This window comes from Geotrypetes seraphini, chromosome 10, assembly GCF_902459505.1.
Source record: "Geotrypetes seraphini chromosome 10, aGeoSer1.1, whole genome shotgun sequence".
Taxonomy (NCBI): Eukaryota; Metazoa; Chordata; class Amphibia; order Gymnophiona; family Dermophiidae; genus Geotrypetes; species Geotrypetes seraphini.
In genome coordinates, this window is record NC_047093.1 from 88,040,233 (window position 1) to 88,062,822 (window position 22,590).

Consider the following 22,590-nt stretch of genomic DNA (forward strand, 5'->3'; position numbering starts at 1 on the left):
ATATCTCTGAATATCTTTCCAGCTAATTATAAACTCACTACCGGTAGATTAATTATTTCTCACTGGCTCATTAGGCCAGCAATGGCTCTGATTTGAATGCTTACATGAGGATAGAGGGTGCCAAAGTCCCATGATGTTTTATGTACAGTATTGTTAGTATGGGTGTTTTAGTTTTCCAATCCCCTCCTTTACAAAGCCATGCAAGCGTTTTTAGTGCCGTTCGTGGCGGTAACAGCTCAGACGCTCATAGGAATTCTTTGAGCGTCGGAGCTGTTATTGTGGCAGCCTGTGCTAAAAACGCTAGTGTAGCTTTGTAAAGGAGGGGGAAAATTAGGCCCCTTTTTATAAAACCACGTTAGGGATTTTCATTGCCAGCCGCTGCGGTAAAAGCTCCAATGCTCATAGGAATTCTATGGATATTGTAGCTTTTACCGCAGCGCCCAGCAAAAAAAAAATTCCTGATACGACCTGAAACTGAAACAGCAAACTGACCTGCAGGTATTTTGCACATCTTTTCCCAAAAGTTGAAATCTGGCACCCAATGAGTCTTCAGCATGACAGAGCTGAAGGTAACAATGAAGAGAATATTAGAGATAGTGATATTAAGGGGCTGAAATCCAAAACACAGGCTAAGTCGTGGGCCGGATCCCCACCCAATCTCATAAAAATATGTGCATTGTATAAAACATGATAAAAAACCACTAATAAAACATCCATAAAAAATGAATAAAAGCAAATGTAAAGGATATCATAAAAAGGAACATCGTTAAGTAATACAAATGAAACATATAAACAAAACTTTAAAACAAGGATAACCTAAAAACAATGAATAATGATGACAATACAAAATGGCAGATGGGAGCCGTAGTGTGCACAAAGCCACGGGCGGCGGCTGCTCTCATGTCCTGCGCCTGAATCGGAAGCCTTCTCTCTGACGTCGCAACGTCAGAGGGAACGCTTCCGGATGAGGTACGGGACATGCGAGGAGCCGCCATGGCTTTCTGCACACTGTGGCAGTGAGGAGGACAGAGCTGTCCAGAAGATAACACCGGGGGCATTGAGCCGCAGGCTGCGTAAAATGGCCAGGCAGGCCGGATTTGGCCCATGGGCCTTGAGTTTGACACCTGTGTGATAGGGGATGACAGGTGATGGGGGGGGGGTAAAGAAAGAAACAGGGGAAAAAACAACACCACAACCACAAATGCGCAACAACCAAAGTGGAATTGTCCAAAAATGAAAGATGTGCACTAAAGAATTGTCCTCCAATTCATCTGGTGAAATGATGATCTTTATTGTTCAAACATCAAATTGACAAATTGACTCACATGTGTATGTTTCGGCCAACAGGCCTGCCTCAGGAGTCTTGAAAGTCACTAATGAAAATATAAGAGATGTACTAACACTCGAAGGAATTTAACCACAAATCAATCAAAGAGGAGTGTAATCCCACGAAGAAAACAAATGCTGTCTGCTGACACAGAATCACACACGTTGTATCAGCAGACAGCATTTATTTTCTTCGTGGGATTACACTTCTCTTTGATTGATTTGTGGTTAAATTCCTTCGAGTGTTAGTACATCTCATATATCTTCATTAGTGACTTTCAAGACTCCTGAGGCAGGCCTGTTGGCCGAAACATGCGCATGAGTCAATTTGTCAATTTGATGTTTGAACAATAAAGATCATCATTTCACCAGATGAATTGGAGGACAATTCTTTAGAGCACATCATTCATTTTAGGACAATTCCAGGTGATGGGGGGGGGTTACATGAGGGCTGAGTCAGAGAGGGGAATATGGAACGTGAGAGAGCATGGAAGAGGATGATTAGGAGATCAATACTGTGTGCAGACTAGATTAAGTAAAATAGCATACTTAAACAAAGAAATGGAAGGGAAAAGAATGATCAAAAGCAGAAACTAGATGAATATTTTATGGCCCTTTTCCTTTCTGCAGTAATTACACAAGTTGTATAATTCATTTTTTAACTAACTACTGTACTGTAAATTAGAGTTACCATATGACTCCAGAAATAGGAGGACGGATTGAGACATCCAGGTTTTACTTCCATTGAAATGATAAATAAATAAAAAGAAAAAAAAAGAAAATAATGTAAGTAAAACCTAGATATCTAAATCCATCCTCCTTCTTCTGGAGCCATATGGTAACCCTACTATAAATGACAATGGCATCCTTTTTTAAAGTGGATCCTTCACTATGTTCTGCTTATTCAGGAGCCTCAACAAACTGCTGCTAGATTTAAAAAATACAAAAAAACACCCTTTTACTAGATGCAACAATGTTTCTTGAAAGGAAATCATATGTTCATGGAGCAGGGCGTGAATTAAAATAAATGGAATGGAAGTAATCCCTTCACAAGATTCCATACTTTACTTGTAAAGTCTGATGACTGGAGTTTTGTCTAATGATATTATGAGCCGCTTAGTTTATTAAATGAACTAGAAATATTTTTAATAAATATAATATGATGATCCTGCTGATCACGCATAGCACAATCTTATCATCTTCCCTACTGCATATTATGCAGTGCCATTTTGTCTTACTTACATTGACCTATTATTTGCACATGATATATATTTGTCCCATTAAATGTGATCCTTTGGTTATATCTAAAGGGCTCCTTTTACAAAGGTGTGTTAGGGCCTTAACGCACGGAATAGCGCGCGCTAAAATGCCATGCACGCCAGCCGCTACCGCCTCCTCTTGAGCAGGAAGTAGTTTTTTGGGTAGCTGTTTGTGCCAAATTTGCCCCAAATTTCTATGTGAATGCAGATCTGAGTTCCAGCCTGCCTGTCTGACATTGCTACCTGGATGCCTCGCCACCATCTAAAATTAAACATGGCCAAGACTTAACTCCTTATCTTTCCTCATAAACCTATCTCTCCCCTTCCTCTGTTCTCTATTTCAGTAGATAACATTCTTATCTTCCCTGTCTCATTGGCTCGCAATCTCGGGGTCATCTTGGACTCATCTCTCACTTTCTCTTCACATTTCCAACAGACCACCAAAACTTGTTGCTTCTTTCTATACAGTATCGCTAAAATCCAGACTTTCTTTTCTGAACACGCTGTCAAGATCCTCATCCACACTCTCGTCATCTCTCGCCTAGATTACTGCAACATGCTTCTTGTGGGTCTTCCGCTAAGTCATCTCTCTGCCCTTCAATCTGTTCAGATTTGTGCTGTATGCCTCATATTCCTCCAAGGTCGTTATGTTCACATTACCCTCCTCCTCAAGTCACTTCATTGGCTCCCTCTCCTTTTACTGATCTACATGTGTATTCATTCTGCGGATCCTCAATATCTCTCCTCTCTTATATCTCCCTGTACTCCGCCCCGGGAACTCCGTTCATTAGGTAAGTGTCTTGTTTAAAGACAGACCTTTTGATATAGCCTTCAACCCACTGCCCACCAACCAAGCCAACAGATTAACCATTCCCCTTAACTGTATCCATGACATCCTGTTTGTCTGTCTTGCCTGTTTAGATTGTAAGCTCTTTTGAGAAGGAACTGTCTTCTTTAAGAACATAAGACCATAAGAAGTTGCCTCTGCTGGGTCAGACCAGGGGTCCATCGGGCCCAGCAGTCTGCTCAAGTGACGGCCCATCAGGTCCATGACCTGTAAGTGATATTGTCTAAAACCTGTCAATACCTTTTCATACTCCTATCTCTGCCTCTATCTATATCCCTCAATCCCCGTATCCTTCAGGAACTTGTCCAATCCCTCTTTGAATCCTCTTAATGTATTCTGTCCTATTACATCCTCCAGAAGCGCATTCCAGGTGTCCACCACCCTCTGAGTGAAGAAAAATTTCCTAGCATTGGTTCTAAACCTGTCCCCTTTCAATTTCTCCGAGTGTCCACCTTGTTCTTGTAGTTCCCAATAGGGTGAAGAATCTGTCCCTTTCCACCTTCTCTAAGCCCTTCATGATCTTGTAAGTCTCTATCATGTCTCCTCTGAGTCTCCGCTTCTCTAGGGTGAAGAGCCCCAGCCTTTCCAGCCTGTCTGCGTATGAAAGGTTTTCCATACATTTTATCATTCTTGTCGCTCTTTTCTGAACCTTCTCGAGTATTTTCATGTCCTTCTTTAGGTATGGCGACCAATATTGGACACAGTATTCCAGATGCAGGCGCACCATCGCGCGATACAGCAGCATGATGACTTCCTTCGTTCTGGTTGTAATACCCTTCTTAATAATACCTAACATTCTGTTTGCTTTCTTTGAGGCTGCTACGCATTGTGCCGTTGACTTCATTGTTGGGTCCATCAGCACACACAAGTCTTTTTCAAGGTTACTTCCCTCTAGTACTAATCCCCCCATTTGGTAACTGAACATCGGATTCTTTTTTCCTATATGCATGACCTTGTATTTCCCCACATTGAAGTTCATCTGCCATTTATTCGCCCACTCCTCCAGTTTGTTCAGGTCCCTTTGTAGATCCTTGCATTCTTCCATGGTTCTAACCCTGCTACAGAATTTAGTGTCATCCGCAAATTTTATAACTTCACACTTCGTCCCCGTTTCTAGGTCATTTATAAATACACTAGTTTTTAAGCCTGTTACATTAACGGGTGCTAGAATAGATGTGTCTGTCTGTCTGTGTTTCTTTCTCTCTCCTTGGCCGCTGTCTGTGTCCTTCTGTCTCTTCCCCCGAGCAAAGCTGTGTGCCCCCAGCACACACTTCCCCCCAAAGCAGCCCCTTTCCCTCTCCCTAACTGTCTCTCCATGGCCCTCTTCTGTCTTCCCTCCCAGAGCAAAGCTGTTTGCCCTAAGCACACCCCTCCCCCTATAGCAGCCCCCTTTCCCTCTCCCTGTCTCTCCATGGCTCCTTTTGTCTTCCCCCCAGAGCAAAGCTGTCTGTCCCCAATACACCTCCCACCCAAAGCAGCCCCCTTTCCCTCTCCCTGTCTCTCCATGGCCCCTTCTGTCTTCCCCCCAGAGCAAAACTGTCTGTCCCCTGCACACCTCCCCCCAAAGCAGCCCCCTTTCTCTCTCCCTATCTCTCCATGGCCCCTTCTGTCTCCCCCCAGGACACCCCTCCCCCAAAGCAGCCCCCTTTCCCTCTCCCTGTCTCTCCATGGCCCCTTGTCTTCCCCAGAGCAAAACTGTCTGTCCCCAGCACACCTCCTCCCCAAAGGAGCCCCCTTTCCCTCTCCCTGTCTCTCCATGGCTCCTTCTGTCTTCCCCCCAGAGCAAAGCTGTCTGTCCCCAACACACCTCCCACCCAAAGCAGCCCCCTTTCCCTCTCCCTGTCTCTCCATGGCCCCTTCTGTCTTCCCCCCAGAGCAAAACTGTCTGTCCCCTGCACACCTCCCCCCAAAGCAGCCCCCTTTCTCTATCCCTATCTCTCCATGGCCCCTTCTGTCTCCCCCAGCACACCCCTCCCCTAAAGCAGCCCTCTTTCCCTCTCCCTGTCTCTCCATGGCCCCTTGTCTTCCCCCCAGAGCAAAACTGTCTGTCCCCAGCACACCTCCTCCCCAAAGGAGCCCCCTTTCCCTCTCCCTAACTCTCCATGGCCCCTTCTGTCTCCCCCCAGCAAACCCCTCCCCCCAAAGCATCCCCCTTTCCCTTTCCCTCTGGCCCCCTGAATTAATCCCCCTGCTTACCCTCCCTCCATCCCGGCGTCTTCTGGCCTGCTCCTCTTCAAAGCAGGCCGCAATCGTGGTGGCCAGCCCCAGTGAACTTTGCAGGCCACTCCCCAACCCGGAAGCACGCTCCCCCCCCCCCCCCGACGCGATCCCAAGCATCAGAGGGAACGTGCCACTGAGGCCGGAAAGCGGCCCGCGAGGCCCGCCAAAGCCGGCCACGATCGCAGGCTGCCCCGAAGAGGAGGATCAGCGGCAATGGCAGTAGTGGTGAGCGAGGGCAGGAGGAGGCTTGCTTCGGGTTGGTGAGCTAGGGCGGGAGGTGTGTTGAGCTTGCTTCGGGTTGGTGAGGGTGGGAGGAGGGGAGTGGCCAGCGTGATCCCTGGCCGGGTTCTAAAATGGAACACGGCCACGGATCACACAACACAGCGGCAGTAATCACACTTTTTTAAAAGCACATGCGCCGCTAACGTTTTATTATATAGGATTGAACAGCAGCAGTCCGAGTACCGACCCCTGCGGAACCCCGCCTGTGACCCTCCTCCAGTGCGAGTAGTGGCCCTTCACTCCAACCCTTTGCTTCCTGCTTGCCAACCAGTGTTTAACCCATCTGTGTACGTCCCCTTCCAACCCATGGTTCCACAGCTTCTTAAGTAGCCACTCATGGGGCACCTTGTCAAAGGCTTTTTGGAAGTCGAGAAAAATGATGTCTACGGGTGTCTGGTAGTACTATAGAAATATTTAATAGTAGAAGTAGAAGTTTATTTTAAAGCAGGGGTGTCCAACCTGCGGCCCCGTGATGTATTTTGTGCAGCCCCGGTCGAGGGCGATGCAGTGTTTTCCTCTGCTGTCCCTGGGTGTTTACCATCTTGCCGGCTCCCTCCTCTGTCTTGCTGCAGCGTTTGCGCGGCCCCAGAAACATTTTTTTGGGCCAATGCGGCCCAGGGAAGCCAAAAGATTGGACACCCCTGTAATTTAAAGCAAAAAAAAAAACTTTCTTTTTTTCTACCTTTGGCATCTCTGGTTTCTGCTTTCCTCATCTTCTCTTCACTTTGTTCCTTTCCTCTAGCTGCCCCCTATGCCTTTAATAAATTACCTGAGTTTGTCCGCCAAGCCCCTTCCCTTCCCTTGTTTAAAAGCAGACCTTTTTGATATAGCCTTCAACCCACTGCCCACCAACCTAGCCAACAGATTATCCTAAGTCATTGTGCAAAATAATTTTCCAGAGTATGCAGATGGCATGTATAAAATGATTTACTATACCATAAAGCTCTCTTCTATACTGCAAAGCTGAGCTAGGATTCAATGTGCTTTATAACAAGATTAAGAACAAGACATGAACATTGAATGAAGGAAAAGAAGGTAGGCTCCTGAGATTTTGTTATAGGTCCAAGGAGAAAAGGTGGGTCTTACGTTTCTTTCTGAAGATGTGATATTGGCATGGTTGTTGTAGGTGGAGAGGGAGACTATTCCATATCTTGGGTCCCTGGTACACAAATGTTCTTCCTACATACGCATGAAGTGGGGGAAGGGGGGAAGAAGGCTAGTTTGTACAATTGATGTGTCCTTGTATTGAGGAAGGAGTGCGTAGCTTTCAAGTTTTATTAGGATTTTATATACCGCCTATCAAGGTTATCTAAGCGGTTTTACAATCAGGTACTCAAGCATTTTCCCTATCTGTCCCGGTGGGCTCACAATCTATCTAACATACCTGGGGCTATGGAGGATTAAGTGACTTGCCCAGGGTCACAAGGAGCAGCACGGGGTTTGAACCCACAACCCCAGGGTGCTGAGGCTGTAGCTTCAACCACTGCACCACACACTCCTCTGAACTAAGACCTGCGGAGTTTTCCCCATAGATGGCTTTGTGAACCATGAAGGCTATCTTGTATTGTACTCTTCTCTCTGCTCTATATCAATCATCTCTCTGAGATTTTCTTAGGAATTGATGGGTTAGATTTTTTGTCAGTTATGATGGGCTAAGTGGCAGGCAATTTGTCCTTTTACTATGGATCTACATAACCTTGAGTGAAGAAGAATCTCAGCTCTGCCAATTTGTCTAAATTTGCTGCAAGCAGATAACAATGAATGGTGGTGTTTTCCGACAACAGATTGCTTGATAAACATGCTTGTAAACTGAGCTGGAAGTGTAGGAGTGTTTCTGTGGAATGCTTCTGGATAAACAGGTGTGACAGCCTTCATTTGAGAAAAGAAGGCTGTTCAAAGGAAAAACAAAATTTGTTCCATTATTACTCCACTTGTAGCAGCTCAACTAAGTACAGACAGTATAGGGCTCATAATAATAATTGAAAAAAGGGTTCAAAAAGTGGCCTATATCGGTACTTGGATGATCAAAAAGACAGATCGTCCAAGTACCGTTAATCAAAGCTGGTTTAAAACCAGCTTAGGCCTTTACCCTGCCTCTGAAAGCCTAGAGTGAAAAGAGGTGTTTTTAGAGGAGGAGAAAGGGTGGAAGGTGGGCCGACCTAGACTTAGTCGCACTGCAAGTATAACCAAAAGTCTAGGAGATTGCCCAGTCGGAACTTATACGTTTTGACTTAGACCAATTCAAAACAGGTATAAGTTCTGAATAGGGGCCACTGAGCTGATCGCTGCCTACCTACCACGGCAACGATCGTCATCAGAAATTTCTGGGCTCCTTACTGAGCAATCCTATTGGGCCCCCCACGCACCCCTTCCCCCCCGACCCCCCCTTCTTCCATGGGCCGAATACACACATACTTTTCTCTGTCGCCGCACTCTTTGACCAAAAGATTTGTAAGCCTGCAACCAAGTCAAGGTAGACTCTTTCAGCAGGGCCCTAACTTAACCTAAACTAAACTAATCTATACCTATCTATTCTAAACTAACATATGTCTAATACTGAATTAATAACAAACTAACAAACATCTGCCTAATAAATAACTAATAAATAATAGTGCTAGTAGCTATAATTCACTTTTGAATGTAAAATCTCAGTTAAGGATTTCTTTTGACCTTTGTAGACCAGAAGTAGATCACAATTGCACTGGAGGTCTCTGTTGCAGGATTAGCTGCTCTAATCGGATACCATCGAACAGAAAAAGAATTCCGATCGATATTGATTAAACGGATTAATAAAAATGTACAAAATTATTTACAATCGATTATTTAATTGATCAGAACTGATTGATCTGACAAAATAATTAATGTGTCTGCTAGCCCTTACATATCTGACTGAGCACATATCTGAACATACATATCTGACCGCATATCTAAACATACACATCTGAGCGCATATCTGAACATACACATCTGACCGTATATGTGAGCGCATATCTAAACATACACACCTGAGCGCATATCTAAACATACACATCTGAGCACATATCTGAACATACACATCTGAGCGCATATCAGAACATACACATCTGTATGATCCCATCCTCCTCAGCTTGCCTATAGCTGCATCATGCATGTTAAAAATGTACGATATGTTGATATGTGCACCTTCCTTCCTTCCCATCCATCCTCCTCAGCCTGTCCTTACACATCCACAGCTGCATGTTAATGATGATGTATATGTTATGATGATAAATAAGTGCATATGAGCACATCATTAACATGCAGCTATGGATGAATATATAATGATGTTATGAGTGTGCACCTCTTCCTTCCCATCCTCCTCAGCATGTCACATACAGACTTTGTGCAATGTAACATGCTGTATGTGACATGCTAAGGAGGATGGGAAGGAAGAGGTGCACACTCATAACATCATTATATATTCATGAATCAATCTGGTAATCATCACCACCAGGCTGTGTGTGTAATGGGATGGAGGAAGAAAGGTGCAAGTTTAAATTGCGCGGGGACAGAAATCCCACCCATCCACACCAAAGACCCACCCGTCCCCGTGAGGACTCCCACCCGTCCCCGCCTGTCCCCGCGAGGAATCCCCTCCGTCCCCGCCCGTCCCTATAAACTACAGAAATAGTTATTTCATTTAATTATACTACTGAATTAAAGGCTCTGGTAGAAACTCATTTAAAAATAAGCAAAAAGACTTTATTAATTTGGAAATATTAATTGGGAAGAATACATACTTTGTAAACGGGTTTCTACCAGAGCCTCTAATGTTTATAAATTTTTATCAACACAACTAATATACTACTTTATCCTGAAGAAAAAAAAAAAAAAAAAAAAAGAATTTTTTTTCCCTACCTTTGTTGCCTGGTTTCTGCTTTCCTCATGTTCTCATTTAATTCCTTCCATCCATTGTCTCTCTTCTTTCTGCGTCTTCCATTTGCTCTGTTACTGTGCCTCTCCCTTTCTCCCCCCTCCCAAATTGGTCTGGCACCCATCTTCTTCCCTCCACTCCCCCAATAGTCTGGCATCTCTGTCTTCTTCCCTGCCAGCGTCTTCTCCCCACTCTCTCTTCCCCATTTCCTTTCAGCGTCCTTCTCCCCCCCATCTTCCCCATGTCCTGTCAGCATCCTTCTCCCCCCTCTGTCTTCCACATTTGCTTTCAGTGTCCTTCTCCCCCCTGTCTTCCCCATGTCCTTTCAGCGTCCTTCTCCCCCTCTGTCTTCCCCATGTCCTTTCAGCGTCCTTCTCCTCCCTCTGTCTTCCCCATGTGCTTTCAGCGTCCTTCTCCACCCCTCTGTCTTCCCCATATCCTTTCAGGGTCCTTCTCCAACCCTTTGTCTTCCCCAGTGCTTTCAGCGGCCTTCTCCCCCCTCGGTTTTACCCATTTCCCTTAAGCGTCTTTTCTTCTCCACTCTACCTTTCCTCCCTTTCTCCCTCCCTGCCCCTTCCCCACCCAACTGACAACAGAACAGGCCCGGTCGGACAAATCTCCCTGCCCTGTAGCCGCGAATCTAAATTACCTTCTTACAGCAGCTGGAGTATTGAAGCTGATGTAAGAAGGTAATTTAGATTCGCTGCTACAGGGCACGGAGGTTTGTCGGCCGGGCCTGTTGTCGGTCGGTCGGGGGAAGCGCCACAAGGCTAAGGGGACCTGACCGGCTGTGCACACACCCTCCATGGCTGCACCCGGGGCGGACGCCCTGCCCCCCCCTTCGGAACACGACTGCCTTTTCCCTACCTGCCCTGCCGCAAGCAGCCGACTGGAAGTCTTCCCGATGTCAGCGCTGACGTCTGAGGAAGGGAGGGCTTTGCTTAAGCCCTCCCTCCGACATCAGCGCTGACATCAGAAAGACTTCCGTTCGGCTGTGTGCTGCGGCAAGGCAGGTAAGGAGAAGGAGAGGAGACTATGCTTGCGACCCTGGGGAAGCCCGGGCCCCCTGTCAGCTCCGGGCCCCTGAATGCAGGACTGGTAGTACTGCCCTGATGGCGGCCCTGGTGGCAGGAGAGATGCCTAATCTCTCCTGCCACAATTGCGATCCTCCCCCGAACTGCTGTGAACCAGCAGGAGAGATGCCCAATCTCTCCTGCCAGCACCCCCCCCCCGACAAACCCAATATTGGCAGAAGAGATTACCAATCTCTCCTGCCAAAGGCGCACCCCCTGCTACTACCGGCAGGAAGGATCCCAAGCCCTCCTGCTGAAGATGGCATGGCACCATGAACCCACCCACCCCCCTGCCCCCCTGAATACCCTGCAGGAGGGATCCCAACCCTCCTGCCGAAGATGGCACAGCACCCCCCCACATACTCCCCTGAACCCCCCCCCCCTCTGAATGCCCCCCAACTAACCTGACCCCTCCAGTACCCTGGAACTCCCCCACACTAACCTTTCTGTTGGACGGACGGGGGAGGGGCCTAAACCAAATCTTGGGTGCGCCAGTACTTGGTTTGTCGGGGAGGGGGTGCTGGTAGGAGAGATTAAGCATCTCTCCTGCTGGTTTGTGGCAGTTCAGGGGGGATCGCAATTGCAGCAGGAGAGATTAGGTATCTCTCCTGCTGCGATCGTTGCTGGGAGGGAAGATTCTGTAACTGGTGTTGTTTTTGACAGATGCCAATTACAGAATCCTGCTTTTAGGCGAAGGACTGGCCCCTCCTTCGCCTAAAAGGTCTTGTTTTGGGCATTTGGGTCTTGGCTGATTTTTTGGTAGGGAATGTGTTTTAAGGTTATTTTATTTATTTATATTTATTTATTCAAATTTCCAATTTTTACAAGCATAAATCTTGACCAGAAAATAAGGTTACAACTGAAATTAAGTATACAAAAAAAGAATTTCCCACATATTTGCAATAAGTAACACTATTTAAACCTCATTAAGAAGGAAATTATTAAGAGACTTGAGGTAAGACATTGAAACCAACAAGGATAAAAAAAAAACATCAACTAAAGGAAATTTATAACTAGGAAATTACATGCTTTGACACGCAGCTCCTGATTGGTAAGGCCCGACTTTAGTACAGGAAGAGGCAGTCGGAGCATACAGCGAGTGATTTCCTTCACTCGCCGGCACTCCGGCTGCCCTCTCCTGCCCGGTCATTCGCGTTCGGAAAATACCACGAATGACCGGGACCGCCGACTTCAAATTTGCAGGAGAGCACTGTATCCAATTCCTGTCATATTCTAATACAAATGTAGCAATAAGGGTGGCTTTATTCAAAACTGTTTCTAAGTTCTCCAAGAGACCAGTAACATCAAAAGTGGTCTCCTGGTTCTGAGCTGAAATTGGATTTTTCAGTGGACTACCCATAGAAATATAATAAGCTTTTGTTATCGGGGGCATAGGTTCAGCAGGAATTTGTAAGACCTCTCTCAAAATTTTTTTTTAACATCTCAATTGGTTGAAATAAAGAAGATTGAGGAAAATTCAAAAATCTTAAATTTAGTCGCCTTTCATAATTCTCCAGTCTTTCCATTCTCTGGTGAATGTTCAAATTGTCTTTGATCAAAGTTGTTTGAACAGTTTTAACCCCTTCTATAGTTTTTTCCAATTCCTTTACTTGGAAGTCCACCTTTGCTGTAAAGTCCCCTATTTGTTTAATATTTGGAACTTTGTTTCCCTCATTAAAGCCCAACTGAGGATCATCGTCTTTCCACAGTGTTATGTGGGACTCTTTTCTTTGTGGATTCCTTGGGGTCATTTCTCCTTGGTTTGTGTTAATATGAGATTGAACCACCTCTGGGATTTGGAATACTTTATCTAAACACTCAGTCAATTTTTCCTCTAGCATAGTAACAGCCTCACATACCTCCTCCAGTGTTATTATCGCCAGTCTTCTCTTCAACTTGGTGGAGCTCTTCAGTCCAGCTTCTTTAGTGTCAGTAAGGAAGGAAACGATGGCCCGGCAACGAAGTTACCGTCGGCAACCAAATTGGTATCCTTGGGACTTCCCATCAGGTTCACTGCTTCACTTCCAGGTTGGAGTGGAGTCTTGCGGACCTCGGGGCTTAGTGTAGCTTCTGCGGCACTGCGGGCAAAATCCCCTGTCTGCTGCTTGCCCTCACCTAGAGGATTTTCCTCAACATGTGCTGGTAAGAGAAAACTTTCCAGCATTGATTGTATCAATACTGGGGAGGGCGCCAGGTTAGCTGGAAACAAATGCGGCTTTCCCTTTCTCTTCACCATACTGTTCTTATCAACGGTATAAAACGATGATCAGAGCAACTTCTCACCAGACTTCTGCCGCCGCAATCTTGCCCCTGTGTTTTAAGGTTAGACATAGTGTTGGTCTGGGTGATTAAACTGCTGAATGTAGATGTAGGCCATTCTCAAAAAAGACCTCATTTTGGATTTTTTTTTGTTTTGAGAATAGACATTTCCCTGCTGCTACTTTCAGCGTTTAGGGACATAGGCCAAAAGGGCACTTAGATGTTCTTTTAATTATGCCCCTCTATGTCTTCCACTTACAAAAGTTCTAATACATAAATATTGAGTCATATTCGATCTCTAAATCCTGAATCTCTAAATCCACCTCCATATTCTCAAATTCCGTATCTATGGATTTGGTTATTCGCAATTTTTGACCAGAATTTTTATTTTTCATTTTTTGGGCTATTTTTAGCCCTGTAAGCCCCTCCCCCCCTTAAGCCTTTCCTGGTGGTCTAGTGGGTTTTCAGGCAGGAGAGATCTTCCCACGCTCCTACCCTGTGCAGATTGCTCACAGGAAATGGCTTGAGAAACTATGGAAGCTCAAGGCAACCATTTCCTTTGAGCGATCTGCAAGGGGCAGGAGCATGGGAAGATCGCTCCTGCCTGAAAACCCGCTAAACCACCAGGTAAGGCTTAAGGGGGGGGGGGGCTTACAGGGCTAAAAATAGCTGGGGGAAGTGGGGGATAAGGGCAGAACCGTCCCAAATATTATTCATGGTTTTTACATATTCGTGGGCCGGCTCTGCCCCTAACCCCCGCAAATATGGAGGGGGAAGTGTATTTAGGGCACTTCCAAAGGTATTTCTGCACACAAAACAGGGCTTGTGTATGGAAGTGGCTTTTAAAAATGTGCCTACATACACTAAGCAAAAATGCAAATTGGTACTTGTGGGTTGGGTGAAGCAAAGGGTACTATTACATGCCTGCTTTTGTATTTCCACACATATGCACATAAGCGTACATGGGAAAAATATATGAATAATTTCATTCATTCATTCAATTTTCTATATTATTCTCCCAGGGAAGCTCAAAACGGTTTACATAAATTTAATGGTATGCGCAGATATGTACTTTTTCTAAATAGATTTTCAGAAGGAAATTCTTCATTTTAAAAACCAACATAAAGTCTCTGATGTATTATTATTAATATTGTTATTTACAATTCTTGATATGCCTCAACATATCCACTATTTGGCATCTATGTGGTTTACAACTAACCCCGTCTTCTACGAAACTGCAATAGCAGTTTTTAACACGGTGAGCCACGCTGAATGGCCCGCGCTACTCCCGACACTCATAGAGCTGGCTGTCCATCGTTGGCTTTGGATATCTAGTGAGAGCTTTTGACGGACTGAATGAGATAAGTGAACTTTAAAGATTTTTGAAGGGGCATTGGAGATTTATTTGATGCTATTTAAATCCATTCTTTGAAGACATCCAAGAGGAAAGAGAAGATTTAAAGTATTTAAAAAGTTTCAATTTCATTATTTATTTGATATACCATCTATCATGGCGTATAGGCATTTTACAATAGAATTAATATATATATATATATATATATATATATATATATATATATATATATATATATATATATATATATATATATATATATATATAATTAAAAATAGGGGGTTAAGATAAAAGAAAAACATCAGACTGAAATACATAATCAACGAGACATAGGGGTTCTTTTATTAAGGCTTGCTAGCCATTTTAGTGTGCGCTAAATATTAGCATGCGCTAAATGCTAACGCGTCCATAGGATATAATGGACGTGTTAGCATTTAGCACACGCTAAAACGACTAGTGCACCTTAGTAAAAGAATGCCATTGCTGTCAATGAAAATAAAACCCAGATGTCTCTATCTGCCCTCCTTACTTCCATTACTTGCAGTGGAAGGAAAACCTGGATGTCTCAATCCATCCTCCTTTTTCTGGAGCCATATGGTAACCCTGCGTAGAGTCCTACTTGTTTCTTAGAGTGAGCACCATTTGCTAAATGAAGTATGGAAAAAATGGACATAAAAACAAAAACTATGGATACAGATGTTCTGGAGATAATTTATTAAACACTGGCATATAAAACGATGAAAATTCAATTTAAAAAGTACTTCAGCTTGTCTGCGGTGTTCTTTGCTCACATGTTTAAAGACAATAGACTGTTTTCAATCCAGTTCTTTATATGTGAAGTTGCATACCATTGTACCCCCTGAGGAAGGCGTGTTCGCCAAAACACGAACCGTGTAGGGTCCGGTTGGATTTTTATCACAGTATTTTTTTATCATTGTACTTTTTAAATTGAATTTTCATGGTTTATATGCCAGTGTTTAATTAATTATCTCCAGAACATCTGTATCCACAGTTTTTGTTTTCATCGGTGGATTGTTTTCACTGTGGATCATTGGGTCTCCCCATTTTTCTTTAAAAATGGACGTAAACCATGGTTATGTTCCAATGAAGTTTTAGAATGTATGGCGCTCAGAGTATTTTGTGGAACTCAATAATTGAGACACTGGGACTGTATAAGCAAATGCAAACTGAATGGGAAAGTGATGTCTGATAGCCAGCAAAAAAATATGTTAGAACACAGAGAACCTCTTTATCCTTTCCCACAGAATATTTATGTTTGATATAATGTTAGCCAAAATATCTGATTTGCTAAGGTTTGGCTGCCTATTACGGTGTTTGATAAATAGGCAAAACAGAGCCAGAATGATATTACAGTACCAGTTATGGTAAGTTGATCTCTTCCTTTGGGGCTTAATTTTAATGTTTAAAGGTTCTCCTGGCTAATGATAAGTAAAACAAATCTGCTATCTCCTTACTTCCAAGTTGTCTTAGCACATGAGTAATTTGCTCTTCTGAGCTGTTGGGATGCTACTGCCATGCTTTATTCATTTCAAAGAAACATGGAAGCTTGAAAAAAGAACAGTGGTGGCGTGAAAACTCCACATAATCATTACTGTATGTGAATTCTAATAATGCTGTAAGCTGCCTTCAGCATACATTTAGAAAAGGTATACTAAAAATTCAAATTATTATTTCTTATAGGAAATTTAAGACCCATAGGCCCGGATTCTCTAACTGGCGTTGTTGTCTGTGACGTCCTTAAAAGCAGCCGCCGATCGCATGTCAATCACGCATGCAACGGCACCAGTTAGAGAATCGTGTCTCCGGCAAAGGTAGGCACCAGAAATATAGCCCAGGGTTTTCCAGGCTTACATGTCCGGCACCTACCTTTGATGCGAATCACGTCTCCACAGAAGGTTTATGCCTATGGAGGTGCGATTCCGGCACCTTGAAAAGCAGTGAAAATCATGTTTAAACAGCGTTTTTAACTGAACTTAGGCATCCACTGTTTAGAGAATCCTAGCCATATTACATTTCATTGTGAACTATTCTAGATAACAACTAATTAAAGGACCCTTTTCTAAAAGGTGTTAAGCCCTTAATGTGCAGTTAGTGGAAGCGAATGGGCTATGGCCACCGCAAATTCTGTCAAAGCATTTGGCGGTATTCTGCTTGCTAGCACATGGTATCCTCTGCGTAACCCAATGTTTAAAATAGTTTTAGGAGGGGGCATGTCATGGGCAAAAAGTGGGTGTACGTGCTACCTGGATAGTGCCTTCTAAACAGGAGGCGTTAAGTGCTCCGACATTAATTTTTTGCAGGTATCATGTGCTAATGACAATATTAGCACACAATCTACACAAAAAAAAATATCCCACAAAGTGCCACATTCAGTCTGGGCTCGGCATGCAGGAAAGTCCTGCGTTGAAATGCAGATTTTACCACACTTCAGTAAAAGGGCTCCTAATTTAGGGCCCCTTTTACATAGTTGCGGTAGCGATGCTGCTGCGATAAATGCACCAAAGGCCATTCAATTCCTATGGTGGTAGCATCCCATTGCAGCTTTGTAAAAGGGGCCCTTAATGCTTCAATTTGGATACTACATTTTACAGTAGACAGTGGACTCAAAGAATAAGATAAAAAACCCTCGGTAATGCCAATCCAGATTTTTTTTAAAGAGTTAAAAAAAAAGTAAATTTGAATTAAAATTTGGAATGTTTTAAATTGGCCTTAAAATATTTTATGTAAAGAACAATTTAAGTGGTTCTTACCCTGAGTATTGAGAGATGTGGCATCCCTTAATATCAAAGCTTTAATTTTCCCTTGAAATTAATCTACTTTATCCCCCTTGATTGTCATAGATCAGCATCTGAAACATTTTCAGTAGAATGACAAGAACTATACTGAAACAGATTATTCAGGAGCATGCTAGTTAGAAAAAGTCATGAAAACTGCTCACAATTATACTTCAGGGGAAACAGTCTGATTTGATGCCTACCTGTGTGGAGAATCTGGATCAAAGCATGTCTTGGTGACATTGGTAATGTCAGGATTACAGCAGTCTCCACCATCAAAGTTGTATTGTTCATAATTATAATCCATGTCACATAAACTAGTCTGCTTTTTCCTGGTAAAAGACCATTGCCGTAAAGATCGACAGTCCCCACCATCAAAGCCGGTCAAGGTGTGGTTGCACTCTGGATCACACATCTCGTCACCAATCTTGCTGATATCACAGTTAGCCAGGATGAGCCGCTGCCGTAGAGAGGAGTTTTTTACTACCAGGACCTCCAGTTCCCAGGAAATATTATAGCGGCTGAAAGCCTCAATCAAATGTTTATGCTGAATTTCAATTTGCTGGTTGCTTACGGTTGGATGCTGCTGGTTATCATCATACACATTTACTACTCGATAGCGGACCTCTTTAAGTTGACGGAAGCTTGGGAACTTATTGTAACTTGCAATCACCTCTAAATTATCACAAATAGTCTGTCCACATAGAGGGGTCTCAAGATTGGTGTCCAGCAGGGAATTATGTTGGTAGCTGTTTTCAGTTTCAGGGTTATTGCCATCCTTCATGGGGGACCAGGTGCTTTTCACATTCTCAAAGTTCTCCTGAATAACTATATGAGGTAGAGGGGCATCCAGTCTATCAAATGCCTGCTCCATGTCGACTGCTATCTCTTTCTGAGTGCGTACCACACGCCAGAGACTTAAGTGTTTTATATAGCCCCTGTAGTTCTGACTCAGGACATTCCCACCAAGCATAAGGATTTTGCACTTCCTCGTTAAAGGGCTGAAGATACCACCAACTTGCTCCCTGCTTATTGCCACTTGGGCACCATTCACATAAAGTTTCATCAGGCGCCCATCATAGGTGGCAACCAGATATATCCATTGGTTGGGAAGGTAGCTGCGATGAGCAGTAATGGCGGTCATTTTTCGGGCACGATCCGTCTTCAAAGAGAAGAAATAGCGAGGATCTCTATTCCCCTCTTCACTTATGTTCTGAATCCCCAGGACCCATCCTCTGTCACGGGAAGTGTAAGAACATTTGTCAAATAGTCCTATGTGCCCCCAAAAAAGAAACAATGTATAAATAAGGATGAGAGAACATAGTTAAGTAAAAATATCATTGAATGTCAATATAGATCAGAGGCATTATATTATCTGAAAATTTTGAAGCACTTTTGAGATAGTCAAAAAACAAAAAAAAAAGACCGGCAAATAGTCTGCAGTTTGCAGAAGGAATGAAGATGATGGAGCAGACACAATGGTTAAAAAAATGGAGATTTCATTACTGAAGAAATCAATTTAAAAGTGTGCACTATGTCTGCTCCATTGTTTTCATTCTTTCAGCAATTTTGAGAAGTAGAGTATTAAGTTGGCTTTGCTAAGCACCTTTCATCCCAACATGTTCCCAATTTTACAGAAACATCCATATAGATGTTTGGAGTGTAAATTCTGGCTACAGTTTTTAAGATCTGATCTTTATAGCAGTATCTGAAAAGGGAATTTTATCATCATTATTACATTTCAATAAATGGAATAGAAATCAAGCGGTTTAGGAGTGATTACATACATTATGGGCAACTATGTAAAGAGGGAGGAGGCCACAGTGCTGGTGAACCACATGAAAAATGATTTATAAATAATTATTTGCAAATATATCTTGTGGTTCACCAAAACTTGTCTGTGGTCTATTTGTTCTTGTCAGAATTGCATGCAAAGTAATTCTTCAGTAGAGAGAACTTAATAGACTTCAGAATTCTTCAGACTCCTAGCTCACAGCTATAGCTAGTAGGCCTCATCCTTATGTTTAAGCAAAGGCTAAGATTTGCTATAAGTTGTAATATGGGAAAGTAAAGACCAAAATACTTTGCCTTTTCCAGTGACTTTTAACACATTCCAATGCAATGATTTCTGATAATGCATAGCCAAACGCACCATGAATTCATAAAACCCAAAAAAATAAAAATACAGGAAATATCACATAGATTTAGTATGTTTTAATGGCATCAGAAAAGCTGTGCCTTCATCATAAGGTAGCCAACTTTCAATTGGTAGTCTGAAGAGGCTTGTCAAATTACTGCCTCTGCTGGTCAGGCTGATATGGGCCTGGTTTTACCTACTGGTATGCATAGAATTACGGTTCTGATTTTTTTTAAAAAAGCAGAATTATGACGTAGCATAGAGTCAGTCTCTAGTGTAGTGTTCGGGAGTCAACATTTGCATATGTGCCACTTCCCTACATGTTCTTTGGTCCCCTTCCTGTAAAATCTCAATCCCAGCTGAGAGCAGAAAGGCAGAGCTGCCAGCACTGTGAGCCCAGAACTTTTCTAGTGCATTCTTCCCGTCTCCAGTGCCTTTTGAGCCCAGCACTTCTCTAATGTGTTCCTCCTGTCTCCAGGGCCTCTCCCAGCTGTCCCAGCTCTCCCAACTGTTTGAACCTCATAGTTGCCCATATAGTTCTATGGAACATTGTGTGGTTTAAACAGCTTTGAACAAGGTGGAAGAGGTGTTGATAGCAGGAAAATGAGTCACAGAAGAGCTTGGACCATCATGCCTAGAACTCCACTCTCCTGCAGATACCTGAGATCAAACCAATGGATATAAAAAGGGAACCAAGGAGATATGAGAGAAAAAGAGGATGATTAAGGTGACCTTACGTCCCGTTTTGAATGGGACAGTCCCGTTTTCGGATCCCCTGTCCCATTGTCCCCACACACAGCTTCGGGACGCCAAAATGTCCCGTTTTCAGGGACAGCTTCCCAAAGCTGTGTGCGGGGACAACGCTGCTTGGCTGGCCCAGAACATCTCCTCCGACGTCAGAATTGACGTCGGGAAGAAGGCTTCCGGGTGCGAGTAGTGTCAGCAGATGAGCAGCGGCGGTGGACCGGGGAGGAAGTTTAAATTGGGCCTGGAGGGAGGCTTTTGTTTTCTGGGGGGAGGGGCAGAAAGGAGGTAGGCAGGCAGGCTGGCTGGCTCTGGGGGTGGGAGGTAGGTAGGCAGGCTTTGGGGGAGGTAGGCAGGCAGGCTCTGGGGGAGGTAGGCTGGCTGGCTGGCTCTGGGGGAGGTAGGCAGGCAGACTGGCTGACTTTGGGAGAGACAAGCAGGCTGGCTCTGAGGAAGGTAGGCAGGCAGACTGGCTTTGGGGGACGTAGGCCGTTAGGCTTTTTGGGATGGGGTGGGACAAAGGCTAGAAGGCAGTGAGGGGACATAGGAAGGAGGGATGAAGGAAGGAGAGAAAATGGCAGAGAAGGGGGGGTGGTTGTAAGTAGAAGAAAGACTAGAGAGATAAAGGCCTGGACCAAAGGGGAAAAAGACAGGAGGCAGAAGCAGGACTTTGGGAGGCGCAGACAGAGGGGGAGAGCCCCTGAGGACGAGCAGAGAGAGGCAAGATCATAACAGAGGAGGGAGAGAGGGAGACCTGGAACAAAGGAGAACTGACACTGGACCTGGGGGCACTAAGGACATAGGAAGGAGGCACTGGGGGCACTAAGGACATAGGAAGGAGGCGCTGGGGACACTAAGGACATAGGAAGGCACTGGGGGCACTAAGGACATAGGAAGGAAGGAGGGAGGGAATAGAAAGGGACAATTGTTGGGCCTGAGTGCAGAAAGAAATGAAAGATAGGATGCACAGTCAGAAGGAAATGCAACCAGAGACTCATGAAATCACCAGACAGCAAAGGTAGGAAAAATGATTTTATTTTCAATTTAGTGATAAAAATGTGTCTATATTTGTCTATTTTTCTATAGTTACTGAGGTGACATCGTTGAAACCCCCCCAAATATAAATGATAATTAACATTTTTCTCTGCGTACAGGGTGCTTTGTGTTTTTTAAAATTTTATGGTTACCATTATGAAATAATAAGATATTGTGTGTACATGAAAAATGAATGGAAGAAATTGGGGATGGGGCTAGGGTGGGATTGGGGGCGGAGCTAGGGCACAATTGGGGTGGGCTAGAGCGGGATTGGGGGGCGGGACTGAATATTAATAAATGTTCCGTTTTGATGAAAAAAATAAATGGTCACGTTAAGGATGATGGACTCTGCCCACACGCATCAGGCACTCAGACTCACAGAGTTTCCATCCAAGATTTTGATTACTAAAGCAATGATCGCAACCCATGTTGCCTTATAAGTGAACCTTTAATCACCTATAATTGAACGTCATACAGCTTCCCTCCACTGCCAGGAATATACCAAAGTAATACAAAATCCTACAGAAAATGCAATTGGAGCCTATAGTATACCTGCCATACCATAACAGCACTACCTGCCAAAACTTACACACCAAAAATACGATCTAGGAGAAGGAAGCCCTCCAAATACTCTCATCAGGTTCGAAAACACTAATATACTGGTGCAATCCAGTTTGTTGGGAAAACTCAACCACTGAATAAGGGATCACAGATTAAAAATGAGCAGATAAACATTTAAAATAGCAACTCCAAGAAGCCAGACTCTATGCCAGGGCTTCTCAATGCTATTCTTAAGGCATACCTATAACCTACATGCTATTCTTAAGGCATACCTATAACCTACATCCTTTATATGCAAACCTATCCTATATAATAAAAGGTTAGTGGCGCATGCGCTTTTAAAAAAACATGATTACTGCGGCCGTGGTGTGTGATCCGTGGCCGTGTTCCATTTTAGAACCCGGCCAATGATTACTCTGGCCACTTCCCTCCTCCTGCCCTCACCAACCCGAAGGAAGCTCAACAGACCTCCCGCCCTCACCTCACCAACCCGAAGCAAGCTGGCCCATACCTCCCGCCCTCGCTCACCACTGCTGCCGCTGATCCTCCTCTTTGGGGCAGCCTGCGATTGTGGCTAGCTTTGACGGGCCTCGCGGGCCATTTTCCGGCCTCGGTGGCACGTTCCCTCTGACGCACGGGATCGCATCGGGGGGGAGTATGCTTCCGGGTTGGGGAGCGGCCTGCGAAGTTCACTGGGGCCGGCCACCACGATCGCGGCCTGCTTTGAAGAGAAGCAGGCCAGAAGACGCCGGGATGGAGGGAGGGTAAGCAGGGGGATTAATTCAGGGGGGATTAATTCAGGGGGC

General features: G+C 44.3%; 1 protein-coding gene across 3 annotated transcripts in view; it reads right to left on the minus strand.

Annotated features, from left to right (window-relative positions):
• Positions 1 to 22,590, minus strand: part of PAPPA (pappalysin 1) — a 644,537-nt gene that overhangs the window by 506,134 nt on the left and 115,813 nt on the right. For all 3 annotated transcript variants that reach the window (XM_033961720.1, XM_033961721.1, XM_033961722.1), the window contains exon 2: positions 17,511 to 18,579. In XM_033961720.1, coding sequence (XP_033817611.1) covers positions 17,511 to 18,579 — 1,069 coding nt within the window. The remainder of the gene's footprint in view (positions 1 to 17,510; positions 18,580 to 22,590) is intronic.